Raw genomic sequence first — 15,906 nt, forward strand, 5'->3', positions numbered from 1 at the left:
GCGCTGCTGCTGAACTTGACTCACGAGAAAGGAAATAACCTTGCCGTGGGGACCCAAATAAAACCTCCACCTTTTGGTTTTTGTTCAGAGGCTTCAATGTGCCTGGCCTAGTTTTCCCAATCGTCAGGAAAAAATTAGAATGAGAGAAATCTGGGAGTCAGAGATCTCCCCCACCATCCTCTACCCAGTATGCAAGATGGAGATGAATTGGAAATAGCGAAGGAGCAAAGAGGGACCTTGAGCACCTGCGTTCAACTCAGGGCCTGATCCTGGAGACCCGGGATCAAGACGCACATCGGGCTCCCTGCATGGAGCCTGCTCCTCCCTCTGCCTGTGTCTCTGCCTCTCTCTGTGTGTCTCTCATGAATAAAATCTTTAAAAAAAAATGTGAGGGGTGCTGGCACGTTCTGATGGCCCTAGGCTTTACTGTAATTTTCCACCTGAAGTATGAGAAACCTGAAGTGGGGAGGATTAAAGGGATCTAGAAGGATTACAGCTGGTCTCTTGGGGGCACTCTTGATTAGGAATGTTCCCGCAGCAGCCCTCTGAGTTGTGCTGGGTTAACCATCAGTTGTGCATTTGGTGTGATCTGGGCTCTGTTGCCAGTGGCTCCCCTGACTGGAGGCTGCGCTGGGCCCGGTGGCTGCAGAAGGCTGTGGGCTGACACCTATGCTCCCTTCCTGGGCTCTGTCCAACTATCCCTTCTAACATGGACTTGTTAGGGCCACCCTGCCTCCCTTTATGGACGGGCCTTGGAGACTTACTACATGGGTATTCCCAGGCATTTTCCCAGCTTTCACTGCCTTCATTCTTCACTCAGCAGACTGGCTATTATCTCCTCCTCTGTCCCACAAAGAGATAGCCTGCCTGAAAACCAGAACGAAGCCCGTCATCCCCAAACTTCTTGCAGTCTACTGCAGACCACTCATCACAAGAGCTGACGTCGCACAGCTCTTCCTGCCAGGTACCATGTTGCACTGAATTGCATGCTCTACGGTGCACATGGCTTAGCATTTGGGGAACCTGATCCTTTCCGTGTTTTTCTTCTGGGTTCAAATAAGCTAGTGTTGCAATCTTTGTAAGTTGGTAAAAGTACCCCTGTGGGAAGGGTGCAGTCCCTTCTATTGATGTGCATGCTGTTCCTAAGTTTGTGGCCGTAGCTGGTGTTTGCATAACCTCATGGGAAGAGCAAACATCATTGTGGTCATGCTCCCTCCGGTGACTTCCAGTGTATTTATGCCTAAGCAAAACCAGTCAGGCAGCACCCCTATTCTAGGTGGCTCATTTGACCTTGGTGTTCTCTTAGAGGAGCAGAGCCACTTAGTGTTCCTGGCTGGGGAGTCCAGAACAGAGAGGTGATAGTCTCACCCCCCTGATAGGCCCTCCCATCCACTCTTAGAGAAGAGGCCTCAGTACAAACTTGTTTGGGGACCCTTTGTCTCAAATTCTTTGGAACAATGAAACACAGCAGGAATTAGGTTCTGAAGTTGGCATTTAGGAAGGAAAGGGCATACAGCTGAAATCACTCTTGGAGATCCTTTGTGTCCACCCCCCGGCAGAGAATCATCTGTACCAAGGACAGTGGTGAGACCTGTGTAAGGAGTGAAGGAGGAGGTGCTCTTGCTGAGGGATGTGTGCACAGCAGAAACAGACTTGACGAATGGCACATCCCATCTCCTAATTAGGGCAGTTATCACCTGTGCTGCTTAATATACTGCTGCCCCTTACTCCCCCATATCAAACAGTTGATTTACAAACTGGCATCTTCAGATGTCTGTTGCACGGTATGAAGAGTATGATGCACTTCAAAAATGTAATTCAAAAGTTGCCCATTGGTAAGATGTAAAGCAAAGTCGTATTTGTGTCTGTTTCCATCTGTTATGAGGTTAGATGTCCTATTGGCACAACTGCACGTTTGCAGTCAAGAAGGAGTAGGGGTGGAGCCAGGCCCAGGCCAATGCCTTCCCCACAGGGACTCAGCTGTTGGCCTTGAGTCTGCTCTTCCACACTAAAGCCTCCTTTATGTAGGTGGTTGAGCAGGATGCTCCCGCAGGGTGTGTAGCCTGCCAGGAACAGTTTTCATTTCAGCCCTGACACCTAAGTAGAGACAGATGGTGGTGAGGTGGCCCCCATATGTGGCTGGGACCTCTCCCATTACCTCTCTCTTTTCCATGGCTTGTAGTCGTGGCTTAAGGTCCCTCCATTTGTTCGGGTCTCTACTCTGCAGAGGTTCTTCATTGCACAAGGTCTCACTAGGAAACAGGCACACCCAAAATGACCAAATTCAAGGAGGATTTATTATAAGGGTGTAGGTAAAGGGGCAAGCCTTCCTCAGTATTTTTGTGGCTCAAGGCAAGAATACAAGTATGACCCTTCTGCAGGCCCTCTGTCCCCCCCAATCTTAGTTTACATATTGATTACATGTCAAAATAATATTTTTGGATATCTTGAATATAAAAATTTTACCTATTTTTACTTTTTAAAAAAATTTATTCATGAGAGATGGAGGGCAGAGACATAGGCAGAGGGTGAAGCAGGCTCACCCGCAGGAAGCCTAATGTGTGACTTGATCCCAGGACCCCAGGATCATGACCTGAGCTGAAGGCAGACACTCAACCTCTGAGCCACCCAGGCATCACCTATTTTTAATGAGACTAACAAAATTTAGTCAAATGTGCAGATTCCAATTCTATTATTTCCACTGGACAGTGCTGACTCTGATTCAGTGGTGCCCAAGATATTTTTTTTTTTTTAAGATTTTATTTATTCATGAGAGACAGACACAGGCAGAGGGAGAAGCAGGCTCCATGCAGGGAGCCCGATGTGGGACTGGATCCCGGGACTCCAGGATCACACCCTGGGCCGAAGGCAGGCGCCAAACCACTGAGACACCCAGGGATTCCCCCCACCCCGTTTTTTTTAACAGACTTTTATAATCCCATCTTTTAAAAAAATTTAATTACTGGAGTATAGTTGGCAATGTTCTATTAGTTTCAGGTGTGCAACATAGGGATTCAGCAATTCTGTACATTACTCAGTATTCACCACAGGTAAGTATAGTTACCATTTGTCACAATGTGTCATAGTATTATCCCTATGCTGTACTATTTCTGTGACTTAATTTTTTAAGTAAGCTCTATACCCAATATGGGGCTTGAACTCATGAGTCACATGCTTTACTGTGTCAGCAAGCCAGGTACCCCGTGAATTTTGAACTGGGAATACCTCTTAATCACCTTCACCTGTCTTACCCATCTCCCCTACCCCTGTCAACCATCAGTTCCCTGTATTTATGAATGGCCATTTTTTTCAGTTTCCACATATAAGCGAAATCATGGTATTTGTCTTTCTCTGAATTATTTCACTTAACATAATACCCTCTAGGTCCATCCATATTGTCACAAAAGGCAAAATGTTCTTTTTTATGGCCGAGTAACAGTCCATCTTGTGTGTATATATATATACACACACACATACCCACATACCGTATCTTCTTTATTCATCTATCGATGGACATTTGGGTTGCTTCTGTATGTTGGCTATGGTAAATAACACTGCCATAAATATAGGGTGCATGTATCTTTTTAAATTAGTGGTTTTTTTTTTTTTCCTTGGGTACTCAGCAGAATTACTGGATCATAGGTATTTCTAATTTTACTTTTTGAGGAATCTCCATACTGTTTTCCACAGTGGTTGTACCAATTTACATTCCCTTCAAACAGTGCTTGAGAGTTCCCTTTTCTCCACACCAGCACTTATTTCTTATCTTTTTGATGACTGATGTCTCACTGTGGTTTTGATTTGCATTTCCTGGAGATTAGTCACGTTGAGCATTTTTTCATGTGTCTATGGTCATTTGTCTTAAGATTTTAAGTAATCTCTACACCCAGTGTGGGAAACTCATAACCCCGAGATCAAGAGCTTGCATGCTCCACTGACTGAGCCAGCCAGGCACCCTTCTATTTTCTTTAGAAAAATGTCTCTTCAGGTTAAGAACTGGATTGGGTTTTTTTTGGTGAGTTGTGTATATAAACACACACATATGATCTTAACCCCTTATTGGATTTATCATTTGTAAATATAATCTCCATAAAGTTGCCTTTATGTTTGTTAGTGGTTCCCTTTGCTATGCAAAAACAATTATTTTGGTGTAGTAGCAAAATTCCATACTGTGTATGTGTTCTTTTAGGAAGTTTTATGGTTTCAAGTCTTACATTTAGGTCTTGACTCCATTTTGAGTTTGTGTGTACATAAGAAAGTGGTCTAGTTTCATAGCTATTCAGTTTTCCCATTTAGATAGTCTTTTCCCCATTGTATATTCCTGCCTCCTTTGTAACGTAAATTGACCATGTAAGTATGGGTCTATTTCTGGGCTCTCCATTCTGTTCCATTGATCTATTTGTCTTATGTGCCAGTACCATACTGTTTGATCACTGCAGCATTGTAGCATATCTTGAAATCTGGATTTATGATACCTCCAGCTTTGTTCTTCTTTCTCAAGATTGCTTTGGCTTTTTGGGGTCTTTCATGATCCATACAAATTTTAGGATTATTTGTTCTTTTTTCACCAGATCCTTGGATTGTGCACTGGTGGTGGCTTTCTCTCATTGAGCATTTCATAGCTGAAGTTTGGATGATTTACTGAAAGCCCATGACATTTTGTTGGCGTACTTTTTGATGACCACCCAACCACTAAGGCAGTTATCCTTAGTGCTTCCCATCTGCTTCACCCTGATTCCTGCATCAGCCATGATGTAACTCAGGGGCTGGGAATCTGAGTATGCACTAGACAGGAGCATGCTTTTACCTAGGGAGGTTGAAGAGCACTGAAACACATGTTCTATTTGGAAGACTTTCCCTTTCCTTGCCGGTTTTCCTCCTGCTGCTGGGTGGCTTTCTGCAGCCAATGGTTTTCCTGTAAACACTCTTGGTATCCTCATCAACCTGCAAGTGACCCTCTCTATAATCTAACCTGAAAGGGGACTGGGGACAGGGTGTGTGTGTGTGTGTGTGATTCTCCAAAATCACTTGGTTTTCCTCTCAATAGATCCACTCTAACTCTGATACTTCACTTTCTTTCTTGTCCTGAAGAGAGTCTGGGCAGGTTCCAAATGGGCAACCTCGAGGTCCCCATCCCTTCCTCCCCATGCTGCTGCTATGATACACCAAGTCACTGTAGTGCACATGCATCATATGATGGCTACAAAAGAAAAATGCATCTTTAGAGAAAGTATGTAAGTGGTTAGTAACTAGTTTTTCTCAGCTTACCAGAGATACCAGAGATGAACCATTACTAATACCACCATGAGCTCTACAATTTTTAGGATTACCAGATATTTTTCCTTACCTAGCAAAAAAAATTCTTTTTTTTTTTTTTTTTTTTTTTTTAAGATTTCATTTATTCATGAGAGATAGAGAGTCAGACAGAGAGGCAGAGACACAGGCAGAGGGAGAAACAGGCTCCATGCAGGGAGCCCGATGTGGGACTCGATCCCGGGTCTCCAGGATCAGGCCCTGGGCTGAAGGCGGCGCTAAATCCCTGAGCCACCCGGGCTGCCCACAAAAAAAATTCTTTAAAAATTACCCTACAATTTGTATAAAACATTCCAGAGTTAAATCTCATTTTGCTACCCTCAACGTATCAATAGAAACGAGTAATCAGAGCTTGAAAAAGACACACATATTAGCAAACTATTGTTAAAAGATTTATTGCAATAATACAATAAAAGTTTAGAAAACATTTGTTATGACTCAAACTGGTTTGGAAGTCGCAGAGTAATGGGAAATTCCTGCAACATGACACCACAAGGATATTCTCAGACACTGTAGTTCTTTTAACAACAGCATGCCCCTGAATGTTCTTTCCTAAATTATCGATACATGAATCCTTAGGTGAATCCTGTCCACTACCCCCAATGTTGACATACTGTTTTTCCCCTTAACTTACAGATGTGCAAAACTTCTCTTAGTTATATTCCATTACAAAAAAAAAAAAAAAAGTCTTTAATAGACCATTTTAAGCAGCCTAGTTGGTGCCTGTAGGTTTTTTATCAGTATTACCTTGTTTCAACAAATCATTTTATATGGAAAACATAACCAAGTTCTATGGCTTTTGTTTAAAAAAAATACCAGCTTCAATTTTTTAAAAAGCTGTTTACATATGGTTCTGGCACCTACATGAAAGATTTTAATGAGCAGCAAAGAGAGTAGGAAAAAACAGTGGTTGAAATGTATATTTAAGAATATTTACAGGGTGGATCCAGTGCAAAATAATGAAAACCAAAATATCTCAGCAGTGTAAGCCAGTATGTTGGTGTTCAAAACCACTAACGGGTTTGATCATTTAATCCTAAATAAAGTGCCTCTAGTTGATATAAAAAACAACAAAATACACCCTATCAATCCCTAATTTCCCATATCCTTGTAAGTTTTGTTGAATTACTCTAGATAGGAGTTGTGATCTCTGGATTCTATTCTTTAGTTTGACCTCACATTCATGGTTTCGTAACAGGCTTACTTGAGAAAACCATGACAACTGTGCATCTTTTAGCCAAGGTCAATCTCTATCCCCAAGCCCCAAATCTGTCTTCCGTCTTCTCTTAGCTCGAGACTAAGCTCTTCTTTTTGAGGGTTTGAAGTGCCTAGACAACCCTTATCTCATGGGATTTTAAATTCATTTGGTATTTGTTCAAGTCTACCTACCCATTCCCTGTGAACTTCAGACCTGGCTGGTACAATGCTAGCTCAGCAATCATGAAGCTGTACCCGGCACCACCGATTGAGAACCCACATGGAGAAAAGCCTGTTTCCTCTCTCAGTGGAAAATTCATAGTCAGGGAACTCGGAACTCCTGGATAGGATAAACACCCTTCTTTTGCAACTCTACCAAACATTTCAATATACCAATAGCAAAAGCTACATAGCACCTCGGATTTGGAGGCAAAGTATCAACTATAATAATTACAAGAAGAAAAGAAGCTAGGGAAGGGCACATCTCTGAATGATTTATCTGAGGTACTGTCATGCTAATCACACTAAAAAGATATGGTAATAATGCCTGTTAGGAATTTTTCATAGGATTTCTTTTTGTAGTTGTTACATAGGATTTTTTTTGCAATTATTAAAAATAAAAAACTACTTACATATTTGTACATAATGCCTCTCTACAGTTTTAAGATTGTCACTAAGAGAATGACAAGACAGATATATTAGCTGAAGATGATCTCTTGGTGAGGGAAAATTCTGTCCGATAGAGAAGAGTAGTATCAGCTATGATTTGCTCTGCATTTGAGTGCAGGTAGTGATTCTAGAGAAATGCCAACCTCTAAGAAAACAAGCAAGATGGTATTCCCTGGGAAAACCTGCCACCTACTGAATCCCTTCAAAAGAAACTAGGACACTGGAAGAATGACCAGAGGCCATTTAGTTAAGTGGCTTTTAACCTTAGTGCCCAGGCAGACAGCTTACATAGGGGAATGACCTTAAAATGACGATTTCAAAATGCACAAAGTGTAGATGGTAGGAATTCAATAATCTATGTGAGAATGAACTTAATTCCCTTCAGAATATAAGAAAATAGTTTTTAAATCTCCAGGCCATAATTGCAGCTGGGATTTCTTCTGTTCATGGATGTGGGCCCAAAAATAAAAAAGACCTTCATTTCTTTGGTGTGTGGGAGAAAGAAAAACAGGAATGTCTGACAAGCTACGACAGCAGCAGCACGAGTGAAATAATTTTTAAACTACCCCTCCCTCCATCCCTCCCCTTCCAAACAAAACCAAAATCCTTGACTTAAAAACCAAAGATGACCAAATTCTAGAGAAATCAAGTATTTCAAATTGCCTGCTGGTTCTCTGTACAAAAAATGATGGCATAAGCACAAACTCATGTGAAACAGTTTTTATCTTTCAAGTCCTAATCATCAGGAATCACTTCCTTGTGATTCAACCTCTAAAATGTAAAGTGTTCAGGAACAGTCTCAGCGACACAAGGATCAATGTGTCAGCCCACATCTGTGGGTCCTGTGGCCCATGACCGAAGGGAGCCCCCAGTGAATTTTCTGCTTTAACAGAACAGGACGCACACCTTGGTCTTTTTTCTACCAATATGGGTCTGGCCAGAAGGACCTCTGACCTGTTGTTCTATCATAAGTGTGAGGGTCACTCCCATTGGCCATTTGATACGTAGAAATGCTTGTCTCCCTGCTTTAAAAAAAGCCCAAAGTTTAACCTCGTTTTGTTCCAGGCACTATCTTAACACAAAATTTACTAGAACATAGTGGAAGAACAATTTTCTCGACACAAACCTGGCGTGCTTTGGTCCGTGCGCATTAGCGGTGTCCGGTGTAAGCCTTAAACCAGGAGGTCACGGAGGCTGCGGCAGAGGAGATCATCCCACCCGCACTGCTGCTTGCGATGGGCGGGGACACCTGGCTGCTCTGGCTCTGGGAGCCTTCCACGGGCTGGGAAGGGATATCACAAAATCGGGGGCTCGGCAAGTTCTCCCAGTCTGTGCCCAGGTCGGTCTCCTCATCACTGACGCGCTCGTCGCCACTCTCATCGGATTCACCCGCAACGCCGGGGTCCACGAACTCCATGGACTCCTCCAGGTCTGCTCTCACTTCAAAGGGCCCCGACCTGTGCACACACAGCGAGGGGTCAAGACAACCAGCATTGTGACCACAAGTGACAGAGGCCTGACGGGACCTAGGAGGCCCAGAGCCACCACTCCCCGTTTCCCAAGTCTGCACCATATACCCCGTCGGCCTCTAATTGTGCTGTGCTTCACTTAAATAGCAGCCATCCAGGTCATGGATAAAACCTCAATACCACATGGTCCCTCAATTCCACCTCTGTGACAGGGGAAGACCCTGGATGGAAAACCCATCCACTGGGACCCACCATGCTGGCCCACAGCATGATCTCCTGTTTAAACAACTGCACACTATCTATGTATTCCAATGAGATGGTCTTGACAAAAACAGTCACTTGATGTACACTCTGGTGTATTAGTTGGTGGAACAAGTAATAAATGGTGTAGAAAAAACATACGGGTGTTCTCTGAATATGGAAGCCTCCGGTTTCTACGTTCTTATGACTCAAAAGAGCTAACTAGTGTGGTGGTATGCACAGCAGCCGTGCTTCCTTGGATTGGTGTCAACAGCAGGTTCCTGGACACATTTTAAGATACGATCACATAATTCTCTAGGGGCACATTTAAGACAGGATGAGATATAACTATTTAGAATATAGTCATCTGGAATAATCCATATTTCTGTACCATATTTTAGGAGGGAACTATTCCCCAAAGGTCCCTGATAACATCATCGCCTCCAAATCTAAGAACCTTTCTCAGGCCTCCCCCTTGGTGAGAGCTCATCAGGGCCACCGTGGACCTGTGTCCGCAAACCCCACCAGGCCTGCTGCTGAGCTTCCCTTTCCCCCTCGGCTCCTGCCTCAGGAGAGCCAGGTGGTGCTGCCCCTCCCCAGGACTCCCTGTGGTCAAGGTCCTCTGGCAGCCCTCTCCCTCCACCCACTTCCCCCAGGATAAGGACACATGCCTCAGATAATTACTCTGGGGTAAATGACAGAGGTCAACAAAAATAAAATGAGACACATCCTAGAATGATTACAGCCTGCCATTTTAGTCTATGGTCCAAAATGCTTTGCGACCTGAACGATGACAAAAGCCTGGCACTGGCCTCCAATGCACATGTGTACCTTCTGACCCACCTTCTCCAGGTTCCTCCAAGACAACCTTGCCTCTTGGCTGAACCAGCAACAGTAGCAGCTAACATTCCTGGGCACTGTTTTTAGGGCTTTACAAATATTCATTAAGTTGGAAGATGCACCCGCACCACAGGGTGTCCCTTTGTCCTCTTGGGGGCAATTTACACCTAAAGTGCCCCTCTGACCAGGTGGTCCCAAGTCTAGGAGGCCTCCAGCTAGCCTGAAAAACCTTACTTGAAAGAGGTGAAGGCAGCAGGAACTGGGAGACTCTCCTCACAGCCCCCTTACCTCACCTGCAGTTTTCCAAACAAACCAAACACTGAAACCAGAATCTTAGTGGAGTATCCCTTTCCTGTTTCCTTAAAGGTTCTCCTTACAATTCATTTATTCTCTCTTTCCCTTTTCTCTTTCCTTTGGTAAACAAGTCTACTCCAAAGACTTTTTCCCGACACCTCCCCTTCCTCCTGGCTTCACTGCCTGCCAGAGCTCTCCATCTGAAGGCTAAGCTATCGGGCTCATCTCTGGCTGAGCCAGGTGACCCATCTCAAAACAAGCCGCTGGGCCTCCACCCTCACGCTCCTGCCTGGGATCACCAAAGCAGCCCCCTCTGATCCTCAGCATATACCCCAGCTCAGGTCCTCACTGCACTACCACCTCTTTGTAGCCAGGGTCTGCCTCCAGTCTGCCCCGCCCACCTCAGCTTGCCAGAGAGCTGCCTTTCTCTCCTGTCAGGTGCCTACTAAACATATTCACCACCGAAGTATCTTAGCCGGGTTCCCACCTTTCCTCAACACAGGGCTCTCTTGTCCTGCCTGCTGAGCTCTGCTGTCCAGGGGCCTTAGGACCTCGCGCCAGATGAAGCCTTCCTTCCTGCTAGCTCAGAGGTATAGCCTGTTTTCTGTTCCTCTTTGATGTCACTTTATCTACAAGCATGAGACTGCCACTGTCCCGAGACCCCCTCTCAAAAGGTTTTCCTAGGGGTCAGGCAGGAGTGATACTGAGGGGCTGGAGCTTGGTCAGGGGTGGGGTGGGGATGGGGGATGATACTTCCTCTAGGCAGAGTCTACTTGACATGGAGCAGGTACTCAAGTATTTCAACTGAAAAAATAAACCAGTGGATGATTCCCAAAGTGGTCAGTTGGAGCAATTTCTGTTGCCCAGCATACCCTGAGCCACACACATTACACAAAATTAGCAAAAGAATTCAGTCTTTTATGTTCAATGTCATCATGGAATAAAGATTAGTAATTTTCTCAAGATGCTGCAGGGAACTGTTCTTACCAATTAAGGCAACAAAATGATCTTTTTGGTTTTTAAAACTCTCTTTTGCAAAATATCTTATTTCAAAAATATTACCCAACAAAATATACAACATCAAGAATGAACTCTAACATAAACTATGCACTTTGGATGATAATGATATTAAAGCAAGCACCATCATGGTAATGACTGAATCAGATAAGAAAAATCAAGACATTAAATCCAGAAGGAAATTCTGATAAAAGCAGGAAACTGCGTGGTCTCAAAGTATCTCCCCACAGATGACTTCCTAGTTGCGAGGAAGGAAAAATCTAGGAATTATACAGTGGAGAAGTGGAAAGCCTTGTGACGAGGTGATCAAATTAACATCACCAATGAGGGACAGATGGCCACTGTGGCCTCCAGGGTGTCTAGAAACACTCCTGGCCCAGGCAGTGTTCCAGCCTAGAATGCCCAGAATTCCTGAAAAATCACTGTAAGGAAATATCAAATTCAGAATGAAAGTTCTATCAATACAAAGGGGAAAATGTTAATGTCATAAAACACAAACTGGCTATGAAAATGTTCAAGATTTAAAGAAGACTAAAGAAACACAGCAACTAAATCCAACACTAGACTCTAGATCGGACCCTATACTGGAGAGGAAAATGCTATAAAGGATGCTGATCTGGTCCACAGACAAAACATGCAGATGGGCAGTAGATCAAGTATTGTATCAATGTGAAATTTGCTCATGTTGGTAACTGTACTGTAACTGTACTGTAGTTAAGCAGGAAAATAACCCTATTTTTAAGAAATACACTGAGAAGTATTTAAGGGTCAAGAGCTATATGTATGTAACTTACCCTCCTCACAGGGTTCAGGAAAAAATAATATGTCTTTATGCAGATACACAAATGATAAACAAATAGGGTTAAACAGTAACAAAGGTGAGTCTGGGGTAAAGGGTATGTCTTTACACTACTTTTATTTTTTGCAATTTTGAATATTTTTGCAAGGTTGGATTTATTTCAAAGAAAAAACGGTTTATGTTGGATTCTGGATGAGATCCTCAATTCAGTTGGTCTCCATGGAAATAGGAAGTCTCACCCAGATTCCAGTAACAATCTCTGGACAGCCTTGATTCTGACTGAGGCACATGCGAAAGGGGACTTCTGAAGCTCTAGCTCCTAGCCTCCTGGCTCACAGACCACCAACTTGGATGTAATGAGCCTTGCTGTGTGTGTGTGCTTCTGTTGCACAGACCCCTACCCTAACTAGAGAGCTGACTCAAGGGCAAGCCCATAGAAAACCTCAGACCCTCCAAAGAGATCCACCCCTCGAAGAAGAGAGCCTGTTTTTCTGAACCACCACCAATATTGGATGTCAGCAGTTCTTTCCATGTTTGCCCAATTGCTGTGTGAAAACTGGAAAGCTGTTTTGAATTCCGCTTCTTTATTCTTAATTGAGGCTGAAGATATTTTTCATTTGAATACTAATTTCTTGCATTTCTTTTGTGTGAATTCCCTGGATTAATCCTTTGTCTATTTTTCTATTAGGTCTTTCTTTTACAGATTTGAAATTTTATGTAGTCTAGACTTTAATCCATTGTCTGATGTACAGGCTGCAAAACATATCTGTTGCTTATCTTAACTTTATGGTATCTGGTATTTTACCAGAGGCCTTTAGAGTTTACACAGTAAAATATGTAACTCCTTCCCTTCATGGAGTTTTGGGTTTTGTGGCTTGCATGGTAATTCTCTTCCCACCCTGTGATTATAAAACATTATCTTTTCTCCTAGCTATTTTACAGGTTTTTTTTTTTTTTTAAATAAAATAAGGCCTTTTCTATCATCTGGAATTTATTTTTATATATGGAATGTAGTATGCATCCAGCTCTGTCCTTGTATGAATACCCACCTAGCCCTGTTATCAATCTATTATTATCTGGTTCCACATGCCCCCCTATGACATGTTATACTCCCTGCATGGACAGGGCCTGTTTCTGGACTCTCTTCTCTTCATCTAATTGCTCCACCTACTTGTGTGCTAACAGCGCCTTGTTTTAACTACCTTTATGCTATGTTTTCAAAGGGGCCAAGCCCATCCTTTTCCCTTCTTTCCCAAATTTCCTTGCAGCTTATGCTTCTAGTTAAATTTCAGAATTAGCCTGTCAAAATTCCATGAAGTATCTGTTCAAATTCTGATCACACTTCTCTTTTGGGGAGAAGTAGCATTTTTATAATACCCAGCCTTCCGATCCTAGAAAATTCTGAGGATCCCTCACTGCCTCAGGCCCCTCTTTTATTCAGTCCCACACTTCGTATGGTATCTGGCAGACACTCAAGAAATAGGTGTCTTCAAGTTTCATATTTTCTTTACATGGTTTGCATATATTTTGTAAAGATTATTCCTATATAATTTATAGTTTGTACTGCTACAGTAAGGGGGACCCTTTTCTCATTACATCTTCTAGCTAGTTGTCAGCATGTGAGAAAGCAAGTTCTTTTGGATGTCCAATTCAACAATCATACCCTCTACAACAACGTCAATTTAGTTAATTTTCTTTCCCATATAAGTATACCTTACTTCTTTGTAAAACTGTTTTGCCTCATCTAGGCTTCCAGAGCGATGTTAACTGGCAGTGACAACAGGCATCCTCTTGCTTTTATTAAACATCCATGTAAGGAACATGTCATTAAGTATAGTCTTTTCTCTATGTTTATGATAGATACCCTTTACTAATTATCTATTTTTGATCTGCAAGTAGTTTTCTTTAATTATTAATGGGAATTGAAATTTATTTTCTGCTCTCTGGCATCGATCAGGTTCATCTTTTTTTTTGTTTTGTTTTTGTTTTAATCTGTTAATGTGATAAAATAGTGTGTACTGGTTAAAAGCATGAGTATCTACTACTCTTGGAGTCAGATGTGTGCTGCGACCCTGGCTCTACTACTTTTACTGCCTCTGTGATCATGGGCACGAATTACTTGACTATGCTAAGCTTCAGTTAACTATCCCCCTCTGTAAAATATGCATAATCATCCCACCTATGATTTAAGGCATGTCAGATAGTTGGCTCAGGGTCAATAAATATTGGCTCAGTAACTACTAGTTCTTGTTGTTAAGGATTAGTTTCCTAATGTTGAACTCTTTACAAAGAAGGTACAAAGAGGATGGCAAGCAAACCTACAGAAATCAACCACTAAAACTGGGATGGATTTCTAACACGTTTGTGTGGTTTGTGAATTAATGACTGGAATCTGAGACAAGGAAAATGAAGTCCCTATAAAGCGGCACAAAATTCTAAGTGTGTGCGCAGTTCCCTGGAGAGAATGCACAGGTTTTTCCAAAGGGTTCTATGTCCCAGGAAAGTTAGTTTCAGGTAGGGAAAGAAACACAAGCCAGTGGCTAAGGGCAGATTACCACGGGAAGTTCACTGCAATGTGGAGGAAGCCGAGCAGTGGAAGGGGTATCCCTGGAGCCTTGGTTCTTGTTGTAAAAGGAATGAACAAATGAACGATGGGAAAGGGCCTTTTATTTTCTTTGTCCTCTTTCAAAAGTGCAAATACATTAACCAAGTCCTCTCTCAAGATATATGGAGAGACCGCTAAGAGCATGGAAAAGGCTAAGTACTCAGAGAGGAGTTACTTGCATGGAACTAAAGAAAAGCTTCCTCTGTGTCATGCTTTTTGGGCTAAGAGATGGTCTTTTTTGTTACTAACTCCAATTTTTAAGCTAATGGATTTTAAACTACTTCACTCTATAAGCTTCTAATATCCTTTATCTCCAATAAATGGTGGCCAGATAGACAAAATAAAATTGAGAAGATCTCTTACAATGGGAGGAGGCATGAAAGAAAATACATAGGAAAGGGGGCAGACACTACACAGCTGAGAAGAAACAGATGTGGATTCAAAGAAATGGCTTCTGGGCTTCAAGGACAGCACAAGGTGGCTGCACTCCAGAACATCTGGGTTCTTCTATTTCATTTTAGGTGTTAAAAATGCTTGATGTTAATTATCTGAAAAATTATTATGTAAGGACCGTAAAGGTTCAAATATGATTAGCCACTCCTTCCTTCTGTGTAAGACATTATTTTTGTCCTTTTCTGGAGTCTGTGGGGGGTGAGGAAGAGGCCTCTGTGCTCTGCTGACACGTACAACTCTACTCAGAAGTACTCATAGCACCACCACTTAGAAAAAAGCAAACGCCATTCTTACCTGCCCAGGTGTTCAGAGTTTGGACTGACCAGGTACATTAGGTTCCTGAGAGTATGCAGTGGTTGTAACTGATCTAAGTTTACATGCTAGAAAAAGCAAAAAACTGATTAATATTTTCAACCATGTAACACATTAAAAATGAGCTCTCAGCATATTTTCCATACCTGAGAAAAGCACAGGTAAAGGATATTTGCATTCAGTTTCTTCACTGCTCGAGTAAATTTCTGTCTGCTGAGATTTTCCCCACAAAATTCACTGGGAAAAAAAAAACAACATACAATTTGTAAAGTTGTATTTTATTTTGAGGAAATTCTATGTTAAAATGTCTGTTTTGAAGAGTATATTTTACACCAGTTAAGTATATAACATACCTCACGTCCTTTGTCTCTTTATAAGTTATACTCAACAGAGACTTTCTAAGGATGAACTACTGCTCTCATGATGAGCAACTTCACCACCTCTATAAATATTTTAAAGGCACACATATATCCTCTGACCAAGCAATTCCACTTGTGAAAATTTATTCAACACAAATACTTGCACACTATTGAAACGAATGTACAAGATTATTCTGTGAAATATAAATAGGGGACTGGTGAGATCCTGGCCCATTTATACAAAGAAACCTCTGTTAACTGTCCACTCTACGCAGAGTGGCAGCTGGAGGCTCACAAAGGCTCTACAAGGCCCACCCAGTTTGCACCTCCACCTTCTCT

The 15,906-nt window shown here is 42.4% G+C and overlaps 1 protein-coding gene across 1 annotated transcript in view; it reads right to left on the reverse strand.

Moving 5' to 3' along the window:
* Window positions 1-5,692: 5,692 nt before the first annotated feature.
* Window positions 5,693-15,906, reverse strand: part of ATG14 (autophagy related 14) — a 35,069-nt gene continuing 24,855 nt past the window's right edge. Inside the window, exons 8-10 of the mRNA XM_072838671.1 lie at window positions 15,355-15,445; window positions 15,191-15,276; window positions 5,693-8,636 (exon numbers count right to left, since the gene is read on the reverse strand). Coding sequence (XP_072694772.1) covers window positions 8,330-8,636; window positions 15,191-15,276; window positions 15,355-15,445 — 484 coding nt within the window. The 3' untranslated portion in view covers window positions 5,693-8,329. The remainder of the gene's footprint in view (window positions 8,637-15,190; window positions 15,277-15,354; window positions 15,446-15,906) is intronic.

The sequence above is a fragment of the Canis lupus genome, chromosome 9 (assembly GCF_048164855.1).
Source record: "Canis lupus baileyi chromosome 9, mCanLup2.hap1, whole genome shotgun sequence".
NCBI lineage: Eukaryota > Metazoa > Chordata > Mammalia > Carnivora > Canidae > Canis > Canis lupus.